At 42.4% G+C, this 18,040-nt stretch overlaps 2 protein-coding genes across 6 annotated transcripts in view; both read right to left on the minus strand.

The window, feature by feature from the left end:
* Window positions 1–75: 75 nt before the first annotated feature.
* On the minus strand, window positions 76–7,118 carry scamp2l (secretory carrier membrane protein 2, like). Its single transcript, XM_030376461.1, has 9 exons — window positions 6,953–7,118; window positions 6,409–6,486; window positions 6,176–6,256; window positions 5,671–5,800; window positions 5,391–5,519; window positions 4,888–5,047; window positions 3,244–3,345; window positions 2,126–2,243; window positions 76–1,839 (listed from the first exon to the last, which is right to left on the minus strand). Exons 1-9 carry the CDS (start codon window positions 7,007–7,009, stop codon window positions 1,693–1,695), a joined length of 1,002 nt encoding a protein of 333 aa, XP_030232321.1. The 5' UTR covers window positions 7,010–7,118; the 3' UTR covers window positions 76–1,692.
* An 809-nt stretch (window positions 7,119–7,927) lies between these two features.
* myo9aa (myosin IXAa) overlaps window positions 7,928–18,040 on the minus strand; it is a 79,945-nt gene continuing 69,832 nt past the window's right edge. For 4 of the 5 annotated variants that reach the window (XM_030376458.1, XM_030376459.1, XM_030376460.1 and 1 more), the window contains 17 exons: window positions 17,940–18,037; window positions 17,717–17,847; window positions 15,669–15,889; window positions 14,897–15,013; window positions 13,971–14,159; window positions 13,707–13,757; window positions 13,411–13,522; window positions 12,770–12,831; window positions 12,270–12,462; window positions 11,798–11,926; window positions 11,511–11,616; window positions 11,274–11,405; window positions 11,051–11,174; window positions 10,558–10,575; window positions 9,979–10,187; window positions 9,568–9,710; window positions 7,928–9,441 (listed from right to left, as the gene is read on the minus strand). In XM_030376458.1, coding sequence (XP_030232318.1) covers window positions 8,969–9,441; window positions 9,568–9,710; window positions 9,979–10,187; window positions 10,558–10,575; window positions 11,051–11,174; window positions 11,274–11,405; window positions 11,511–11,616; window positions 11,798–11,926; window positions 12,270–12,462; window positions 12,770–12,831; window positions 13,411–13,522; window positions 13,707–13,757; window positions 13,971–14,159; window positions 14,897–15,013; window positions 15,669–15,889; window positions 17,717–17,847; window positions 17,940–18,037 — 2,508 coding nt within the window. In that variant the 3' untranslated portion in view covers window positions 7,928–8,968. The remainder of the gene's footprint in view (window positions 9,442–9,567; window positions 9,711–9,978; window positions 10,188–10,557; window positions 10,576–11,050; window positions 11,175–11,273; window positions 11,406–11,510; window positions 11,617–11,797; window positions 11,927–12,269; window positions 12,463–12,769; window positions 12,832–13,410; window positions 13,523–13,706; window positions 13,758–13,970; window positions 14,160–14,896; window positions 15,014–15,668; window positions 15,890–17,716; window positions 17,848–17,939; window positions 18,038–18,040) is intronic. The other variant, XM_030376457.1, reaches the window with a different exon arrangement.

Here is an 18,040-nt window from a genome sequence, read left to right on the forward strand (position 1 = left end):
CCATGTTAATGAAACAGCAATCAAGGGTGCAGCATCATCGATTAACATTGGCAAAAAAAAAATTTGAGCAACAGATAAGACAAAATACCACTTTCACTTTTATTATGCAGATTTCTGCACCGCATTATTCATGAAAAGTGTTATGATTGTTTAAAACAAAGAAAACATTTTTCGAATTGCACTTCAACTCCAAAGGCTTGCATGCACCAAGTGGTGGTCAGGTTAAACAGTATTGCAGTTTACAAGTCAGCGCAACAGCCCTCAGAAAAACATTCAAACTGTCTGTTTACACTCACACTTTGGAGCGTTAAAACTGCTCAGACAAATTATAGTTGGAATCACAACCATCATAATTATCCTTCAAGACTCATTTTTCGAATAATCAATCATAATTAATCTCTAAAACTTCCCATTGTCAAACAAAAACCCATCCTACCGATAATGACTATTAGGTTCTATAGTAGATTTCCCGATGAACATTTAAACCATATTTTTTAACAATGTATCAGTTTAGTCACATCTTTATTATACCTTAAATCTCCCTTCATGTATTTTCAGTAACTGGACAGAATAGTGCAAAAACTAATACACACACACACACATATATATATATATATATATATATATATATATATATATATATATATATATATTTGGACAGAAAGAGCCATTTGAGGAATCAGGCATACCAGCTTTACATTCAAAATAGTCACAAAATCTGTGCTTAGAATTCAAAATGTATTCTTCTAGTCTAAATATCACTTTTTTATATTTTCCAGAAACTGTGATATCAGACAATATACTAACAATATATTTAAAAAGGCTGAATAAATACATATATACACATATACACAGAAAAGTTTTAAAGAATGAGTTAATCATTTTAACTGGTCCACTTTGGAAAGCTTTAGGTGCCCTGACCAACTCTGTATCTGATGTTAGAACACACACACACACACACACACACGCACACGCACACGCACACGCGCACGCGCACACACACGCACACGCACACGAACGCACGCACACGCTCTCCTGGGCGGGCTGCTCTCCCCCCGGAAGAGCAGCTTGGGCATGCTAAATATGCCCCAATAAGAAGATGAGGAACCATTTAAGACTAAGAAGAGTGCCCATCATACTTACAGAACTCTCATTTTCTATCGGTCAAAGAAAGTCAAAGAAAGAAGCCATGATGGTAGGCTAGATCATTAGGTTACCAAAAGACAAGTGACTTCATTGAATAAACTGCCTACCAAATATAACACATAAATAATTGTATGCTTATTAATGAGGTACATATACTAAGACAAATGCTGATACACAGGAGAAGCTCTTTGTAACCATGTTATGTGGTATTACATGCTCAAAAATTTGTAGATGTATAATTTCTTGCTCTGAACGAGGCCAGTGTATGATCTCTATCCCTGAGCTAACATTTTCAATCTACCTTAGAATTATCCACCTCATGCCTTTGACTTTGGAACAACGTTGACATTTTTACGTCTAAAAAGGGAGCCATTACCCTGAGGTAATATATGCTCATTAATATTTAATCAGGATTATTCCAGTGTTAACATAGGACAAGACATTAGTTGCTTAACACAAATTTAAGAGTCATTTATAAAATGTTATACCCATCTTTCAGTGTGAAACCTACGTAAACAGTGCCCCACAAAGTGCCCCAGGGTTTCCCTAGTTCCTCTGAAACATGCCCTGGGCTGCAGACGTAGCAGCACTGGCTGTGGCCGACTGGACGGACCGATTGGCCATGACCTCCTGGGAGAACTCTGTCTGTGCCTTGGTGAAGCTGGCCCCTGTGTTACGGTACTTGGAGTGGACCTGGAGAAAGTTGCACATAAAACAGATGGAACTAGGTTTGATTCAAGTAGTCTAAAAAACGAATGGGTTGATCGTTTAGAATCAACCCTCAAGATCTCCATTTTGCAGACTTGCTCCATGCATCTTAAATGAAAAATGCTTGGACCAATTTGCACGCTGTTATTGTGTTACTATGCATTGATTTCTTACAGAATCATGTGCCCAATCTACGCAGAACTACAAATTTAAACAGCGAAACATTGGCATTGAAACCAAGTGCTACACAGAGAACACCATAATACTTTACCATCTTCAGTAAGATGACAGCCAAGACAGCGTTAACTGTGAAGAAACCGGCCACCACCATCATGACTACAGCCACTGCCACGCTGACACGAATCATGGATATAGACGAGATCCATCCACTGTCATCAAAACAGGAAAACAACGTCAGTAGCATCATCACCTGATTTGTCACGGTACCAATGTTGTGTTGAAGCACTCAAAGTGCTGTAGTTAGGATTTAAAAGCTATTATTATATTGGAATTTGTTAGAAAGGGCATTGCCATCCGTCAGCCATTAGTGAGTGGAATGCACTGTGAGAATGTCAATTTCAAGTTGACTGCACCTGCAATCAACATGAAGTCAACTGCGCCTGTATGAGCACTGAGGACGTGTGCGGAGGGAGGGGACTAGTTTAGGTTGTTTAGTTCTCTCGCTCTTTACAACTCTTGAATCTTACCTAAATCTCCTAATAAGAGATAAGGCCCTCTGAAGGGGCGGGTTTTTATGAAAAGCAGAAGGCCAGACTGGAGAACCTATGCAACCAAATTCGAGCCACGGGGATCCATGTCAAAGAGATAGAAGTGAGAGATACAGGACAAGATAAGGTGTACACATAGTCCCAAGACAAGAAACCGGTGTAAAAGGAAACCCCACACCAATGCTGCCTGCAGAGCCTTACTTTACACGTTAAAAAACCTGACCAGCACGTTTCTTTTTAGTTTTTTGCTATTGCCAACATCTCAATGAACCCATCAGAGAGCAGTTTCTCCTGTTCACAGCCAGCATTTCTTCCTGGTTGAATTGCCACCAAAATAACCCATTACATCAATAGAAATGTGTTGCTTTGTCAAAGTTCAATGTACTTTTTCCAGGGAACATTAATTAAACTATCCAGAGGGAGAGTAGAGTGTAAGAAAGGTACTTCAAATGCTGAGGTGTTTGTTAACTTTTTCTGTCTATTTTAGAAGCAGTGTAATAACTTCAAATCAACAATAAAAGACTATGGCACCAGAAGTAGACTTATACTATATACATATATATATGAATTGTGGCAATAATTTCAGTGGCAATCCATCATTCAAGGAATTTTGCATGATGGATTTCCCATGGAGAAGGTGTGCATGGGGTCCCCCACTGACCTGTTACCCCAGTTTGGGATGCCCACTGTCTGGATGATGTACACGGCCACTTGGAAGAAAAACACAAAGAAGAAGAAAAAGAAGCTGAAGGAACTGTCCGACCTACAGGAAGAAAAGATACAGATATATGTTATTCGGTTTCGCTTGGAGGTTAAAGAGGGGCCAATGGATCGCTGAAGCTGCTTTAACTAGCACACAATTTAGTTTTGCATCTTAATTTAACCATGTTACGGTTGAACCCCTGGTACGGTTCGGTTTGCGCTTGTGAACGCAATAATTGCGTTCACAAGGGTGAGGACCAAAACAACCGGTGTCAGACCACCTCGGGATGGAACTCTAGTGTGGTTAGATTGGTCTCACTTGTAGTGAGAACGCAATTCGACACAATTGCAGGAACTCAACCAAAACCTACTGGATGATGGGATGCTTCCCTGGGCATTTGTGAATACGAACAAGCCTGTGGTCAGTTCTATGTTGTTTTGTTATGTTACATTTTTATTACATTCCTTTTGTTGTTACTTTCCAGCTTTATATTTGATCAATGCAGTTATGCATTATATTAACTAAACATCGTGGTAAAACAGACAGTAGTCAGTAACAATATAAACAAATATAGCCTTAATACTGTCAGAAACGGGATTAAACTCCATTTTGTTAACAAAATGGCATAGAACGTCACTAGAAGCTTGCTTGACTTCTGGGCTCAAGACAACATATTATATGTGCAGAATAAAGACCACAAACATGTATGTAACAATGTATTTAATCTAGGGCTGGATGATAAATTAATATCCATCGCATTAATATCTGCCGGGATAACGCTGATATGTTTTTCGAATACCTTTCCGACATTTAAAAGCATCAATGACGGTGCATCGCCCTGAGCATAATGCAATGGTTACAGGCTACATTAGACTACAATAGGCTAAGTCAGTGCGTTAGGACGGTCATGCACACACAGCAAGAAGCAGTATCAATTGCCTTGGAAGGTTCACAAAATGACATAGAACAATTATAGACGCCACTAGATGCTTGATTGACTTCTGGGCTTCACGACTGTTTACAGGAATTTGTAGGCAACACAGAAAAGTACCAGGAACTTCCAGGAATTCATGTGGCACTTCAATTTCTGGTAGTTTTCCAAGCCTGAAAGCTCCTCCAGACCCTAGGTCTAGGGGAGGCTTTTACATGTAAATGAAAATGCTGTGAGCTATACAAAGGCAAATCAGTATAGTAGGGGGATTTTGACTAACCAATGTATAAAAAAAGAAAGAAAAGGTGATAATTTTTGGCCATGTCCAGTCCTAATTGAATCTCATTCGGTGTGAACTGAATGAGTTAATACACTGTCATCAGCAAAAAACAACAACAACCAGACTCAATTAGATACAAACCAATTGTATCAATTTCATTCTTATTCGGCCTAACCAAACAAACCAAGCTTGTGGGCTCTTAAAAGTGCCAATGTACAATTTACAAAACCCACACACAAAATTTAAAGTTACAGGTTAAAATCAAAATATTTAGTTATATATTTATTTGTGTACAACTTCCAAAAACTTTAAAGACAAGAAACAAGTGTGCGAATGAAACAACTATGTCTATCGGAAGTAACTTTGTGCGAGACAAATAGAGAAGACATACCTGAAGGCTTTATAGACGGGTCTGTACCAGCAGATGAAAGCGACAGGGCTGAAGAGAAAGAACCAGAGGATGGAAAGGCCAAAGTCCACACCGTTCCCGCTGTCTGTTATGAAGGAAGCTAGGCAGGCCCAAACGTTCAGGAACAGAGTGACGCAGTGAACTAAAGAACACACAGGGAACAAAATAGCCTTTAGAGCATGTTCTAGGGCTGAGACCGAGGATTTGAATATCCGGATATTCGTGTGTTAAAAATGGTATTCCAAACTCAATTCAGTTTTCGGATATTCGTTTTGTTTTGATGAAGATGGGTAGAGGGCTTGGCAACATTTCGTCGGAAAATCACAGTTATACAATATATATGTAAGGGTACATGAAGGTCCCAATGAAGTGAAATTGAAAATATGCAATATACAAGAGGTAGACATAAACACTAAATGTGAGCACTAAATATGATCACCTTACATGAAAGGAACACAATTCTATGGGTGCAGTGTAGTACGTACAGACCCACAGGTAGTACATTCGTATGCAGATTTTGCGGTACTGTTCTGGGATGTCCTCTTCAAAGTCCTGATAGAAGCAGGGCTTTATTGGGCAAATCCTTGGGACAGGTGGCCAGTTGTTAACCCGCTCTGCCAGAAACCATCCATACAGGCATATTACAATTAACAACACTGATTTTTTTGTTGTTGAAATAAGTCAAATTTCATGGTTTCAATGTAAAACAGAACGCCTTCTCCTGTCCGGACGTTTGAAGCCAGATGCAGCTCTGATCAGTCTCACCACTCAAGGGTAGTCCTCTGCCCGCGGCCAGGTTCTGGAGGTCCAGCTCTTTTCGTTGCAGCTCGGCGGCTTTCTTCTCAAGCTCCTCCTGCTGCTTGGCCAGACTAGCAGCTCCGGCGGCCGCCACAGACTGGATCCGGGAGGAAAGAGAGACCAACCATTCAGAGAGCTATTATGGACCAACAGGTTGCTACTACAGGGAAATCCCTTCTTGGTAATATGCGTATGCTTTGTTTCTCAAAATCATGAGCTAAAATGCTCTTCTGAATGTGACAAACAATGGTTCAATTAGTGTAAATACAGTTTGATAATTCCTGATGATTCTGAATTCAAAGCTTTAAACTATACATAGCATATACCACCAATAGGGTGAAAATAACTTAATGCTGTTTAAAAATGCACACACGCATGAAAGATGAAGTAAAAAACGGTTTTGAATCATGAAATACATTTTTCACTTGTTTTGTGCCGAGGACTGAATTTCTTGTTTTACGTGAATACTCACTTTTGGGTTAGTCTCCACAGAGGCCTGTAATACAGCAGGTTGGGATAAGGCAGCAGATATTGGAATGGTTTTACTGCTCCCCTGTATAATGTGTAAATAAACAGAATGTAAGCATCTCAATTGTCAAAGCTCTTGTAAATTACGAGAATGGTTACAAAATAATAGGCAATCGATAGGTTCAAACCATCCAGTTATGCAGAATATACTTCATGAAAATGATGACCATAACCTACCAGTCCATCGCCTGAAAACGGGTTGAATTCATCTCGTGTTTCCAGTCCCCCGCTGGTCGCTTCAGCAATCGACGCGTCCTTTAAAGAGCATCGGGGCATGAATCACCTACTCAACATGAATCCGCTGAAGAATTGCTGCAAAACTATTTCTATGCCATGACTGGAAATAAAGGTGTTTTTTTTTAACAAGCCAAGGGAAATCTATTGTAAGCCGCAATTCGCCCGATATGGCAGCCGCAGCTAAAATCGTTCACAACGTTGAGCCCATTCCTGACGTTCATGGTCCTAGATACCTGTGCAGGTAAGTAGCATCGAATACTACACAGCCTAATATATAGCCTATCAATGAGACTGCAAAGACTAAATGAAATACACAAAAACCTTAATGCATATGATATGTAGGGAATGTACCAGGGAATGCTAAGGCAAGAACAAAGCAACCTATCAAACAGGTTTTGATTCAACATATCTGTTTACGTTCTCCTCCAAAACGTTCAAGATATTAGGTGACATCCTGCGTCTACTTTTAAATGGTTGGGCTCACCTGAAACGGATTGACGTCCACAGATTGTACGAATGGGTTGCTGTCGAAACCCGACATTTTGGGTATAGACTTCTGATAGTTTTTTAAATAAACAAAACGTGAACCCTTCTCTCCTACGGTCACTCAGATCACCAGCCTTCCGTGTGTCACAACGCTCCTTTGCGCATGCGTAACGTGATATTGGTTTGCGTCACCAAAGAGTTGCTACTGCTCATCGAGCCCATTTGGGTCAAATTACTTTTCATTGTGTAGACCTGGAGAATCTCAGAGATGGCATTAGTTTGTTTGGAGTTTGCTAGTTTATCTTTGATCATTTCCAACTTTTACTGCAGTAAAAGTGGCAGCTAGATATGGCATGTCATTTTGTTAAAATAAATATATAATTCACTTTATAGAAACACTATTGGGCCTGCACTACTACAAGGCTGCCCGCATATTTGAATAAGACTACAAGTTCATATAGCTTTGAAGTTTACATTAACACCACATTATTACAATTTTGCCATCATGACCTTAGTTCGATTTAACACATCTACATTGAAACATAGCACTGATATCAGAAACAATATGAACAATTGTACACTTTCATCAAGAAAGAGCCACAATCAATTTACAAACTCACATTTCCATTTTAAATTGAATATTTGTTTGCATATAATGCAGAACATTCGAAAGATCTAAATCGATCACACCACTGAACTCATAAGATTGGATATCTGTATAAGAATGATTACAAGCAGCCAGCCTTGAAAAACTGAGGTCAATGACATGAAATTTGAACAAACAAGACATTACTCTGACGTAATCAAGCAATTAAAGTAATAAGAGGTTACTCGAATGACCCATCTTAACACACACACACACACACACACACACACACACACACACACACACACACACACACACACACACACACACACACACACACACACACACACACACACACACACACACAATAACGACAAAAGACAAAGATATTCGTGTTGTTTTTTTTTGCTATTGAGCAAACAATGGGTAGTGGTGGATGGGAAGTGGGAGACATTTCCAAGAATAGAATGGCATTTTCATCCGTCATACTGTACAATATGTCCTGTACATTATACATATTTGTATGGCTGTTAAGCAGTGAACGCATTGGACCTTCTTCTGAGAGCCAGGGTCCCCTCAGCTGGAATACACACCAGCTAGCTTGGTCCCTTTGGTGGTGGTACTTCCCTCGTAGGAGGGGGAAACGCAGCGCAAACCTAAAACGCAAGCAGTTTTTCTCTCACACAGAAACACATGTGCACACAAACAAGCAAATATAACCACGCATACTTTGCACACATAGACGCATCCCGAATCCATGCGCATCTCTCCATTATAAATCAAAAAAGATAAATATTGGACTTCAACTACCCAGCGGTCACTTCTGGCTTTGTACAGTATTTATACCTGTATAATATAGCTATATAGAATCATTTCTGTGACATTAAAATGTATTAAATAGGCTTCAATGAAAACATTTCATAATATAGCAACAAATGCTTACACTGACTTATGAACTGTAAACCTTCAAAGCAGCTAAGGATCATGAGCTCTTTCTGTTCATGAAGATTGCATCGTCACCGACTCATTTGCTTGATCTTTTCATGTCTCCTTTGACCTGGTACTCGGCTGCTTTTCAACGTGAGACTAACCCCTGAGGCCAATGTGTTGTCTGTGTATACCAACATTCCCTTTTCTTTGTTTTTCCTGCTCAACAAGTCCAGCCTTGGCGGCACGTGAGCTGCCTAGGCACTGAGAAATCATGGGCTAGCAAAGTCCATTAAAGATGAGCCCTTGCTTTGTCCCCCCCCACCCTTCTCCTATCTACGGAGTTGAAAACTCTGTTCATGGCACTTAGGGAAAACCGTCTGCATAGTTGAACAAAGAAAGGCTAAGCAGAAGTGCTTTAAGGAGATGGGCTAAGCTGCTCATACCTTTCAGGGAGATGGAGGGTTGGAGTTATTGTTACATTTTTTTGTCCCAGTGTCCTCATACCATGAACTCATTACTGCCATACATGACTAGCTGCTGGGCTATGTCATTGGGGTCCCTGCCATGGCCAGGGCCCTCTCTGGTGTGTCTCAAGGTCGAATGCTTGGGCCCCCTTAGTTTCTGCTTGCCCTTCTCGGGGTTAAAGGTTCCGCGGCTGCTAAACTTGGGCCTTTCCTCATCCGCCCCCTCTGGTTCCACCGTCAAGTTGTCGTCTAGGCTCTCGCATCGGAGAGGCTGGGGAGGGACCTCGGCCCTCGTGGGACTCGACTCCATGGAGGGAGACTTTGAGTGAAAGCGGAAGCGGCGAGCGGTGGCAGAAGAGGACGGCTGAAGGTAGTGGGACGAGGAGGAGAAGGAGGACGCAGTGGAAGCGGAGTCCAAGGAGTCCGGCTGCCGCCTGAGGCTGCGGCGTCTGGGGCGCTTCACCTCGGGTTTCTGCGGCCAGGCGGCTGCCGACGCGGGGTTCCTCTCTGTGGAAGAAGCGCAATTGGCACACGTCAACACGTGACTCATCAAGCTCCCATTTACTTCTCCTCCTTTGTCTTGATGCATTCCTCCACCAAAAATCCTGTTGAGTGAGTTTCGTGAATGCACACCCGAGAAGTCGGAGGTGGCTCCTTCAGAGTCCACATTCAGGTTTTCGGAGCTGTCTGCGGTCCAAAGAGAGGCCTCTGACTCCAGGGTCTCATCATCCGAAGCACCCGGCTCCAAGGTCAGAATCTCACACGTCAGATCCTCTCTGCGGAAGAAAACATTTCTCCAGGGTGAACAATGAGCCAGATGCATATAATTATGGAATTGAAATGCAACCCAAATGCACACATTCCAATCCCCCAAATTATTTCATATTATTGGAATGTTTATGAATCTACATTCTACTTAATGCTAACTGAATGAGTATTTCTATATTATAATTGTGTTGCATCACATAACAATACTGACGTCATTATTAGAGCGGTAAAGTGCATGCATAAATGGACAACTCTAGTCTAAGGAATAATGTTTACTTCTCTTTCTGCAGACTTTCAATCTGCTCCGTCAGCACTCGCTCCTCCTGCTGCATGATGGCCTGCTGATGCTCCAACAACTCCGGCTCCGATCCTGCCCCCTCCTCACCCCCGCTCTCCTCCATCACAACATCCGTCACCGAGGGCAAGCGTGGGCTGATAGGAGGAGAGGGCGTATGGTAGCCCAGCCTCCGTACACGGCCCTTTCCCTGGAATATTAATCATCCAAAAGGTACGTAGATCAATCCCCCAGCAAGCGGTTGGGAGTAGCGGTTTTATTTTCTTCTACTTTATTGGGATAGGCAGTATTTAGGTCCAAGATTCTATCGTTTATTCATGGTCAAAAATTAGTATGACTCTATGACTCTGGTACGTTGGCATTAAGGAAGCAGTAATCTATTTACAGGCAACACTCCCTGTCTTTGGGTAGCTGCTACTCGGTCAACACATGCGGTTTTGAAAGCACACGCCAAACGACGATGGCAACTTTAGAAGGGAACTAATGAGTAGAAGTGAACAAAATCTGTACTAAGATATTATATGTTGCTCAATGGCACAATGATACAGAATGATATTTACCTTTCTGGCTGCATTTGGCTGCATTGTAGAAAAGTAAAATATTTCTTAATGAATCAAAAATGTCTAAGTTTTGAAGACACCAAATATTACTTATGTCATGTCTGTTTACACAATGCAGCAAAAAAAAAAAAAACATCGTTTGCCTGCGATGGCTTCCATACACAAGCATAAAACACACGTACACACACATACACACACAATTACAAATATAAAGTAGCAGTTGCGATAATTACATCAATATTCTGGCCCACAGTCAAATAACAGGAGTTGGATAAGAAGAAAGAGACAATTGGCATTGGCAGTGCCAGTACAAGAGGACCATGGTTCAATGAGCGTCGCGCGTACTACAATACACTGAGCAGTGTATACATACTGGGGCCAAACTGGGCGCTACGCCCATAAACCTAACAGCTATTAAAACAGGTTTCTAGGTAACAAACAATCTATGGCCATTATAACAACAACAGGTACAGCTTTGTGGTTTGAATCTCACCAATGATCTTCGAATGAGGGTCAGTCTGCACTTCGCCTTATTCTCAGCAAACTCCAGACTGTTGATGTCCTTGAGCCTGGCTCTGTATTTATTCATCTGCTCTACGATGACCAGCTCCACACACCTGTAGTGAGGACATACACAGCCAAACCAAATCAGAGGGGTGTTACAGCAACGTCACTCAGGGCAGGGAGGGGGACTGGGGAGGGCTGGACTTCCTCACGCTGTCGTCTTGCCGATGTCCTGGACGCTCTTCAGTGGGTCGATGGTGTCTGGACAGCGCAGGATGCAGGGGGCGAAGACAATGGCTAAGGCGTTGGCCGACATGCGATTGGTGTCCTCCTGCAACGCAATCCTGCAGAAAAAAAAAAAAACGGGCCCAAAAACTCTGGATGAGAACGCGGCGGACCTCGTCTATCAGAGAGTTTAAGGGGAGGAGATGGAATGTTTTTTCCGGTACCTGACGAGATGGAAGATGAGCCGCTCGAGAGTGTTGAGGTGGGTTCTGCTCAGCTGATCGATGATGGAATACACTCCCCTGATCACCTCTCTTTTGTCCTGCAAACCTGGAAAGAAAAACGAAAATGTAGGATTATATCTTTAATATAACCTGCTGCTGATTATAATTACTGATTCCTGAGGGAGAATTCCTTGTCCCTTCAATTTTATGTTGGGATAGAGAGAACATTGAAACTAAACGTACATAATAAATATAAAAAAATATACAAAGATCTTTCGCCTACGTACACATTATACGCAGGAACTCGTCATAGAGTTCGAAGGTCATGAGAGGGTTGGGCAGGTCTCTCAGCCATTGCTTTAAGACACTGGCGATGACATGGATGGTGTAGTCATCTAGGTTCATGCTGTCCACATCTGTAGAGCCCGGAACACGCAACACAGGCTAAATGAGTCAGGGGCTCATACCCATAGTCTTAATTAGCTATGAAGCTAATTAACAAAAACAATTTTGGACCGTTGACGTCATGGGTCCAGGATTTGCGTTTTCCATAGATCCGATTAGGGAGAAGGACAACAACGATCAAACTTCTGATACATTTTTACTGCATATATGGACTGCATTGACCCCGGAGTTGAAGTTGCAGACACTGTTGTTTTCACAATATGCATATGAAGCAGAATTCTTACATTATAAAAAAATACAAGCTTGACTGTTCCTCTTGGACTACCAGCAAAATCTGCTGGCAGCACTGTTTACCTATGTCAAGGCCTTGTTTTAGTTCTCGGATCTTATTGGTTGACCCCGACTTCCGGTAGATTCCTTCGGTGTAGAGGCCGTGCATCTCAATGTAGTTGATGAGCTTTTCTACCACAAGGGGCACCGTTCGCTCGTCGTTAGTCAACCTGGAAACCTCCACTCCAAACTGCCTTGGCGAGAGCTCCGGGTCGAACTGCTCACAGAAACACAACATAAACACTATCCCATTAGACCCTGCGTTTGTCTGTGCACATAGAAAAACTCTGTATTTCAGTGTTAGATATCAACAGGGTCTTTACTATATCCCCTTTTTAAATGGTTGTGAATTGCCGTTTCTGCACCTAGCAGTGTTTAAAAAATGACAACCAACTCTTCTCTCGTCCACATTCTAGAAAGAAGTGTGTGTGTGTGTGTGTGTGTGTGTGTGTGTGTGTGTGTGTGTGTGTGTGTGTGTGTGTGTGTGTGTGTGTGTTGGGGGGGGGGCAACATGGCCGACTTACCTTCTTACTGCATTTGGTAGTCGTCTTCAGGCAACATTTCTTGTGGCAGGCGTAGCGGCATGCTGGGTAAACACAGCCAGAGGAGTGAGAGAAGTCAGTGCCATTTCCCACGGACAGACAGTGCCTCCTCATCGCTAGGCTAATGACGGAGCACACGGTTACAAGGGCCGAGAGAGCAAAGGGACTAGAGCACTGAAGCAAACATCCTGAGTGAAGACAGACTAACGGTGTTGATCCTCTGCCGAGCCCAGACAGTCAGACCCCATGAGTCCAGTTGAAAACAATCTGATTAAGTTTTAAGGTTCAAGTTATTAGTGGGAGAGGAGGAGGAGGAAGAGGAGGAGCCTGGTTCTTAGGATCCTGGGAGTGAATGGAGGACTGTGCTCCCTTTAAGAGCAGTGTTTGCGATGTGTTGTGCCCATAGTGTGTATATTTGTGTATTTGAATGACCTTAACCCGCAATCCATCTTGCATCACTGAGGTAGGTAAATTAATACATTTTCTAAACAAATCTTCAGAAAATAGTGTTTATTCTGAGTTTCATTTGGAAGAAAAACAAGTAGAATGCATGCCATAGATGATAAATGGCGACAGGTATGTGTATGTGATTGTGTATGGAGAGAGAGAGACAACACACTCACATTTGCAAACACAGGCGCGGTCCATCATCCATATGAGTGAAGAGCAATATTCACAGTATGTGGGGATGCTGTACTGTGTGGACTTGAAGACGTGGCCGTTGTGCTCCTCCACCTGCAGGGGGCAATACAGGGAGTCACAAGGAGCCAGAACCAAACCCTGGCCATTGCATTCTCTGTTTTTAAATGACTGAAGACATGAATCGTGTTTGACGCTCAGCGTCTTTTGACTCTTAGTTGGGCTGACTTAATATGCCTATACTGGATGAATGTGTTCAAGAAACATCAGAGGAACTTACAATGTCGGCGTCCTTTTTTCTTCTCTTCTTGCGTTCAACTTTGGGCATTTGCTGTAAATAGAACAACAATGTCAAAAATGTACTACTATATTTAATTTATAAATCTTAATTGCCCAAACTATAGATTTAAAAGAATAATTCTTCAGCAACATGCAAGCTAACCGAAAAAACGATTGAACATAATCGCAATAATTATTACTATTAACATGATATTCCAGCTGAACTCATGGAGTAAGTCCCATGCTTGTGGGCCAGTGGCTGTACCTTGCTTTGCATGCTGTCCAGGGTCTTGTACTCTGTCATAAACTCATCCAGGAAGACCTTGAAGGTGTTCACCCACACCGTGACCGGGGACTCCCTCCAGTCCCTCTGCTCCTGCCGCATAGTCTTCTCCAGGATCTGCTCAAACAGTGCGTGCAGGTCCTTGTAGCGGATGCTCTTCCCATCATCCATCTGGGCAGTGGCAGAGAGGTGATCACGTGAGTGATGGAAAGGCTAACCTCCAGTTCTTTATTGTGTCTATGTATGTTCTCGGGTGCATTATTACTGATGTTGGGTGGAAGAACAGATCAGTGTAAATAGTCAATGTAAGAACATGATTTTTTCCTATCCGGGTTGTTCTACAAAGGTAAGGTAGTAGATTAGGTTTGCTACTTTACCCGTTTGGCTCCAAGCTAAAGTGTTACAAATATATTTTTTTAAATAACAAAAATGTTCCTAAATATTTGCACCGAAGGCACATGAAAGACAATGAATGTAAAGTAAATGTAAGTTGTCTTCATATAAACACTAGACTGGGTAGTCCCGCCCATTCTGCCGGCGATTTGATTTCGCCCTGCTGCAGAAGGGTCTGGAGAAGAGCAATACATTTCTTTCTGCTTCCGATATGTTTTTGCAGCCAATCCCCAAACTGGCTTCTCCCCGCCCCCAGCTCGCTATTGGCTGGTTTAACACAATGACGACAGGGAAGCGGCGGCAAGCAGGCAATTGCGTACAGAGTCATTTGAACTAGGCCCGATGATCACGCCTCTTGAGCTGAAGAAAATGACAGCAGCTTCCCCAGACCAATGTGCAATCTACGATTGAGCCTGGTCTAATAGCCATTAATAGCCAGGCTAATAAACACCATGATCTGTGAATGTCATGTTGGATATCCGTGTCATCTGAAGGTTGAAGGTGTGCCAACTCACCGCCAGAGCTGTGGAGTACGAGTTGAAGATGTTAAGACGGAACTCCTTGAGGGCCTTCTTGAAGACAACGTCCACCATGGAGTCCTTCTTCCCATCTTCTGTCTCCAATTCATTGATCTGCATTTAGACGACCCATCCACTTCAATGAGATACATTGATCGGAACAACAATCGCCAAGATAACAGCATCCTGAAAAATGTCTCTCTAAATGACAATGAGAAATAATTGATGATATATTACTTAAATATCAGACTAAAACATGGCAACATTGATTTAACATTTTGGCATTTATAAAAACATGACGATTTTTTATATTTCCCGGGGGCCAAATGTGGCCCGCGGGATGATATTTTGTGGCCCCTTACTTGACATCAAAGTTTAGTGTTAGTGCGGCCCGCGTGTTGTTGTCAAACGCACATTTTTGCTAAGTGGCTTGCCACGCTTTTTAATCACTTGTGATAGGGTGACCAGAAAGTCCCAATTTTGAGTTGTGTGTCCCTACAAAAGCCAAAGGACGCTAAAATGTCCCGGTTACCACCAACCACTATGAAATGTCCCCTGTTGTCAGCGATTACATAGCCAACGTGATCTAATGATAGCCCGATCATTAACTTAGATTGGGTCAGTTGTGCTCCTTTTTTCTGTGGAATAATTGAAGTGGCCCAGCCTGACCCAGACTCTACCGCCAGCGGCCCCCCAGGTAGGTTGAGTTTGAGACCCCTGCTTTAAATCAACCCATCATGGTCCCAATTGATCTCCAAGTCCACTGCACCTTCTTCCTGAGGAAGTCGTTCATGCTGCGGTAGTCGTTGGTGCAGGTGAGGATCTGCAGCGGGTCGTGCTGCCACTGGGCGGGCTCCAGGGTCACGCTGCTGATCTTCACGCTGCGCCGGCGCTTCACCTTGGGGGAGGGGTCCTTGTTCTCCTTGGTCTCCGGTTGGACACGCACCGTCGCCAGGTCTGGACTGCACGGTGGGGAGGTGTTCTCCTGACCTACTGGGCCAAGAAAACACTGTCAATCACTTTTGTAAAAGGGTAGGTAAAGCCCTAACTTTCTTTTTTCGTTCAGATTTCTGATGCGTAGGCCTACCACTACACTACACGGACATGAAGATTGCCTAGGGCAGATTGGATAATATTTGAGAAATAGAAGTCTGCCATAAGTGGAGCCAGGTATGGTGAGCTTGGTCAGTATGGTAATATAGCATTGTATGCCTTACAAAACGGCTTCCGTAAGTTCACATATCAAAACAATCTCCAACCACTTTTCAAAATAATAATGTGTCAAAATACACTGTCAAAACGGACGTTGGATGCCTGTATTTAAATTTAAAATGTATATCTCTGCCGTCTTGAGTCTTCTTGCTATGAATTTTACTTTGATGTTTTGTTGATGTTTGGTCGAGTTGTAACCATTGCATTAAGTGTAAATGATCTGACGGTATAGGTCGGACTCTGAAAGTTTAGGTACCGGTACGTCTGAAAGTATTCCGTCCCCGGAGGTATGGTGAGCTTTGTCGGTGTGTTAATATGGCATTTGTATGCTTTAAAAACTGGTTTACCTGAAGTTAACATAACAAAACAATCACCAACCACGTTTCTAAAGCATACTGTATTGAAGCCAATCGTCGAAACTGACATTTGCGAAATGACATGTGGACCACTTTAAGGCCTAGCCTGCATTGTAGAGAGGACGCGGTTCAGAAGGGAGAACTTCAAACAAAAGTTTTTTGTTGTTTTTTCAGATAGTCTTTTATACACATACAGCTGAGCCTTTTGGATGCAATGTTAGAGCTGTTTAAACGTGTTTTAGAGCCGTTTACATATGCATGTATTTCACTTTAAAATGTATATCTCTGTCTTTCAGCTTATTGCTATGAAATTCACACCATATAGTCCCAGTCACCTGGTACATGTGTGCCGAGTTTGCAGCTTTTACCACTTCCGGCACCAAATCTTTTGGAGTCTAAAAGTTGTTCATCATGAAGAAGGGTGCATGGATAAGAAGTTTCATGCATATTGCACTTTCCTACTGGAAATGACAGCCTGTTGAGTATGTAATTAGTAATTATCCCCAGAGTGAACACGAAACATGGGAAAGCAGGATTTAGTTACTATGCAACAAATAGCTGGAATAAACTCCCTGAGGATTTAAGACTTGCCCCAACTCTGAGCCCCTTTAAAACAAGACTAAAGACTTTTATGTTTGCTTTAGCTTTCTGCTAAATCTTAAATACATTGCACTTTCTAAAAAGCTTTTTTAACTTTGCCTTTATTTTCTATATTTTTTTGCCTTTTTAACTTTCTATTTTACTAATTTCTTTGCATATGTTTTGTTTTACTATCTATTATTTTATTTCATTGTATGACAATGTTTATATGTGAAGCACTTTGAGTCTGCCTTGTGTATGAAAAGTGCTATATAAATAAAGTTGCCTTGCCTTGCCTATGTTGCACGTCAAAGGCTTGTTATAACGCCACCTATAGTTCATTCTGGCCCACCAATTTTATCACGAGTTCTACAAGCCAATTTTAATAACTTTTGGCCATGTCGTTTTTGAGGCATGGCCGATTTTGTCAGGAAAAAATTATAAATACTAACGATTACAATAGGGTTCCAACGGATTTCGTAGGACGCCTTATAATAGTAATGATTACAATAGGGTTCTGACGTTTTTCGTAGGACCCCTACTAAAAATCCAAGTGTTGTGGATTGTCTGATACCCTATATACAAAGAATGACTTTCTTTCTATCCATCTTGAAAAACATGAGCCAGCGACCCTCTCCATCGGCTCGTCAGGTGTGTAAGATTCACCCACCGTCGCCCATCAGCAGACCAGTGTCTCCGTACTCCCCGTCCATGGAGTCTCCTCCGCAAATCAGCTTTTCCCTGGAAGACTTCTTGTCGCTATACTTGGTCTTGCCCCAGAAGCGCATCTTGCCACGCACCCTGCCAAAAAAACATGGGAGTGAATGCTCCAGCCTTTAAACCAAGGAAAAGCGGCCCAATGTATTTACCTCTGAAGTGATGCGCTCACTCACCTTCCATCTTGGGCGTTCTTGCGCAGTGTTTCCGCTTTCGGCAGATCTTCAGAAGACATGGCCTTTTGCATGCTCTTCTGCGCCACGGAGCCCATTTGCTA

Source organism: Gadus morhua, chromosome 14 (assembly GCF_902167405.1).
Source record: "Gadus morhua chromosome 14, gadMor3.0, whole genome shotgun sequence".
Classification (NCBI taxonomy): Eukaryota; Metazoa; Chordata; class Actinopteri; order Gadiformes; family Gadidae; genus Gadus; species Gadus morhua.